Source organism: Triticum dicoccoides, chromosome 5B, assembly GCF_002162155.2.
Source record: "Triticum dicoccoides isolate Atlit2015 ecotype Zavitan chromosome 5B, WEW_v2.0, whole genome shotgun sequence".
Classification (NCBI taxonomy): Eukaryota; Viridiplantae; Streptophyta; class Magnoliopsida; order Poales; family Poaceae; genus Triticum; species Triticum dicoccoides.
The window spans coordinates 244,776,546-244,779,578 of record NC_041389.1 but is presented as its reverse complement, the minus strand read 5'-3'; the positions used below and the strand labels follow the sequence as shown (position 1 = coordinate 244,779,578).

Here is a 3,033-nt window from a genome sequence, read left to right as displayed (position 1 = left end):
AGTGCAAAAAGGACTGCTCCCGGCGGAGAATCAAACCCCCGACCAAACGCTACCTGAGACGACTCAACAACCACCGCGTCACCAAGCTTGATGTGATATCATACATCTTTTCTACACTTTCTTCTTTCGCCTTTTCTTTTTCCCCTTTTTTTAAAATTCGAGAAAAATTCTTTCTTCACTTCTTTTCCGGAAAAATGGATGAACTTTTTGTTTACAAATTCAATGAGCTTTTTTCATAATCGATGAACTTTTTTCAAATCTGGCGAACTTTTTTTCAACTTTGATGAACTTTTTTTTGAATCTGATGAACTTTTTCCCAAATTCGATGAACTTTTTCTCAAATCCGATGAACTTTTTTTCAAAATCGATGATTTTTTTTCATATTCGGTGAACTTTATAAAATTTGATGAACTTTTTTTCGTATTTGACGATTTTTTTTTCAAAAATGATGAACTTTTTTTCGAATTCGATGAACTTTTTCCTAAGAACCAGAGTATGTACTGTAGAAAACCGGTTGTTTTTTTTTTAAGAGAAATCATGACATAATGTAGCAATTTTGGGGAAGAGAAAAAAAACAAGCGATCGAGCGTGCTGCGTGAACCAGCGATCGATCGAGGGACCTCCTATTGGACGCTCTCTGTGTCAAGTTGTTGCGGTTTCGCACAGGAGCGTCCCCGACTGGGCCGGCCCATGAAGATGGCGATCGACACGAATGAGCATTGCTCAAAAAATAATTCGATGGCGGGGATTCGAACACACGATCGAGTGATCCAGACGATGTGTTCCTACCAGCTGACCTGGTACTCAAATGTGCTCATAACTTAGCATCAGACTTAAAGAACCAGACACGCTTTACAGATCCGAATTACTTTAGGAATTTCGAAAGTAATTTCGTTTTTCAAAAAACGGAATGTTCTGTGAAACACAATCACTTTCCAAAATTTGTGAACAATTTTCCAAAAAACTATAACATTTTCTAAAAAGCAGGGACTTTTTTTGAAATCATGAACAATTTTTTCTAAACACTAAAATTTTCTGAAATTATGAACGCAATTTTTACAAAAATTCAGAAAAGATGAACATTTTTTTACTATGTGAACAAAATTGAAAAGGCTGGAACATTTTTTGAAATTACAGAACATTTTCAAATTTATGAAAACAATATTTAGAAATGAGAACATTTTTTTCAAATTCCTCAAACATATTTTAAGTTTGTGAACAAATTTTCAAAAACATAATTTGTTTTCAAAATAGTGAACACATTTCGAAAGTCAGAACATTTTTTGAAAATTACGAATTAAAAACGAAAACCAAAAAAGGAAAAATACGAACATTTTTTAAAAAAGGAACATTTTTTAAATCTCAGAACATTTTGTTTGAAATGCAAACATTTTTTGAATTTATGAACAATTTTGGAAAACACGAACATTTTTGAAAAAATGAACGTTTTTAAAAGTGGGAACAATTTTTTTTAAGTTTACGAACAATTTTTGAAACATAAACTTTTTCAAAAAAAAATGAAAAATAAAAAAGAAAGGAAAAAATGAAACAGAAAAGGAAAAGAAAAAGAGAAAATAAAGTAGAAAAATAAACAGAAAGACGTAAAAAAAGAAAACTAAAAACCAAAAAAGGAAAAAACCGGTTCAGGGAATCTTCTAGAAGCTTCCCAAAACCAGAAAAAAACGGCTGGGAAACTCTGGAAGATTCCCAAAACCGGAAACGCGAATACTGTAAATGGGCCGGCCGAGTTCACGGTTCGATCGCCAGCTCTTATGCGAAGCCTCGACAGCTTGACGCAGAGAGCGTCAAATAGGATATTCCATCTATCGATGGAGTGGGCGGCTAGCGAGCGGGAGCCAGCGCGCGTTGCTGGGCCAAGCCCATGCAAGCGACGCAGCGGGCGCTGGGTTCGCTAGCGGGCGCTGAAGGCGCTGGCGAGGAGCTCTCCGTTTTCGCGGCACCAGGTAGGTCTCCCCGCGCGCAGCTGCGACTGAAATTTCACTATCAAAAAAGAAAAGGAAAAACTGCGACTGAGATGGCGGCGGCGGCGGCCACGGCGACAGCGGCGGCAACGCCGGAGTGGGCCACCAAAGAGCCTTGCCTCATGGGCATCGACGAGGCTGGACGCGGCCCTGTTCTTGGTAAACCACCTCTTCTCCGTCTTGCTGTTGATTTTAGCTTTCGGTTTGGCGAATTGGGCCATGCATATGCATTCGGTTCTTGTAGATCTGCTGCAAGATACTGTTAATTATACGCTGATAACCCGTTTCCGCTGAAAGGTAGAATCTTGCTCGCAATTTTATCTGATTTGCGCGCATCCCCAATGAAATATCCGGAGCAGAACTCGGATTTGCGAATGGATTAAGCAGAAATATTAGATGTGTTCTTTCCGAAAAGAATCATAACTTCGTGTTTATCGCTCCCGCAGGTCCCATGGTGTATGGCTGCATGTATTGCGCGCGCTCCTACCATGACACTCTTGCCACCCTCAGTTTTGCAGGTCTCACTCATGCCCTTTTCTTGTATTTCATAAATTTAGTAGTCTGCTTGACTGCTGTGCTTGTGGGAATGCCTGGATTGCTTAACTCCTTAATTAGTTTAGGTTGCTGTGACATACTCCCTCCATTCACAAATACGGAGTATAAGATGTTTTGGATATTTCAATGTGGACTACATACAGATTGAAATGAGTGAACAAACACACTAAAACGTGTCATATATACATCCGATTCAGAAAAAGGTTAGAACATCTTATATTTGTGAACGGAGTGATAGCATTTTACTTTAATAAACAAATTACTTGCATCCTGCACCAAGAGGCAAATTTGGAAACTGGATCACATTATCATTTAAAGACCAAGTCTTGTATTAAGTTACCACACTCAGTACTTTGGTTGATTTGGGAGGAAAGAAACAAGCATAGTTTCTTAAAACTTGATACTGTGTGCATGAACCTGAGCCCTTGAGTTTATGGACAGAAGAAAGAACGCCTACTGTACAGACATCTCGTCTTTTTCAGTAGAACCTGATTCA

General features: G+C 38.7%; 1 protein-coding gene across 1 annotated transcript in view; it reads left to right on the top strand.

The window, feature by feature from the left end:
- Positions 1-1,961: 1,961 nt before the first annotated feature.
- LOC119305367 (ribonuclease H2 subunit A-like) overlaps positions 1,962-3,033 on the top strand; it is a 3,595-nt gene continuing 2,523 nt past the window's right edge. Inside the window, exons 1-2 of the mRNA XM_037581898.1 lie at positions 1,962-2,141; positions 2,429-2,500. Coding sequence (XP_037437795.1) covers positions 2,036-2,141; positions 2,429-2,500 — 178 coding nt within the window. The 5' untranslated portion in view covers positions 1,962-2,035. The remainder of the gene's footprint in view (positions 2,142-2,428; positions 2,501-3,033) is intronic.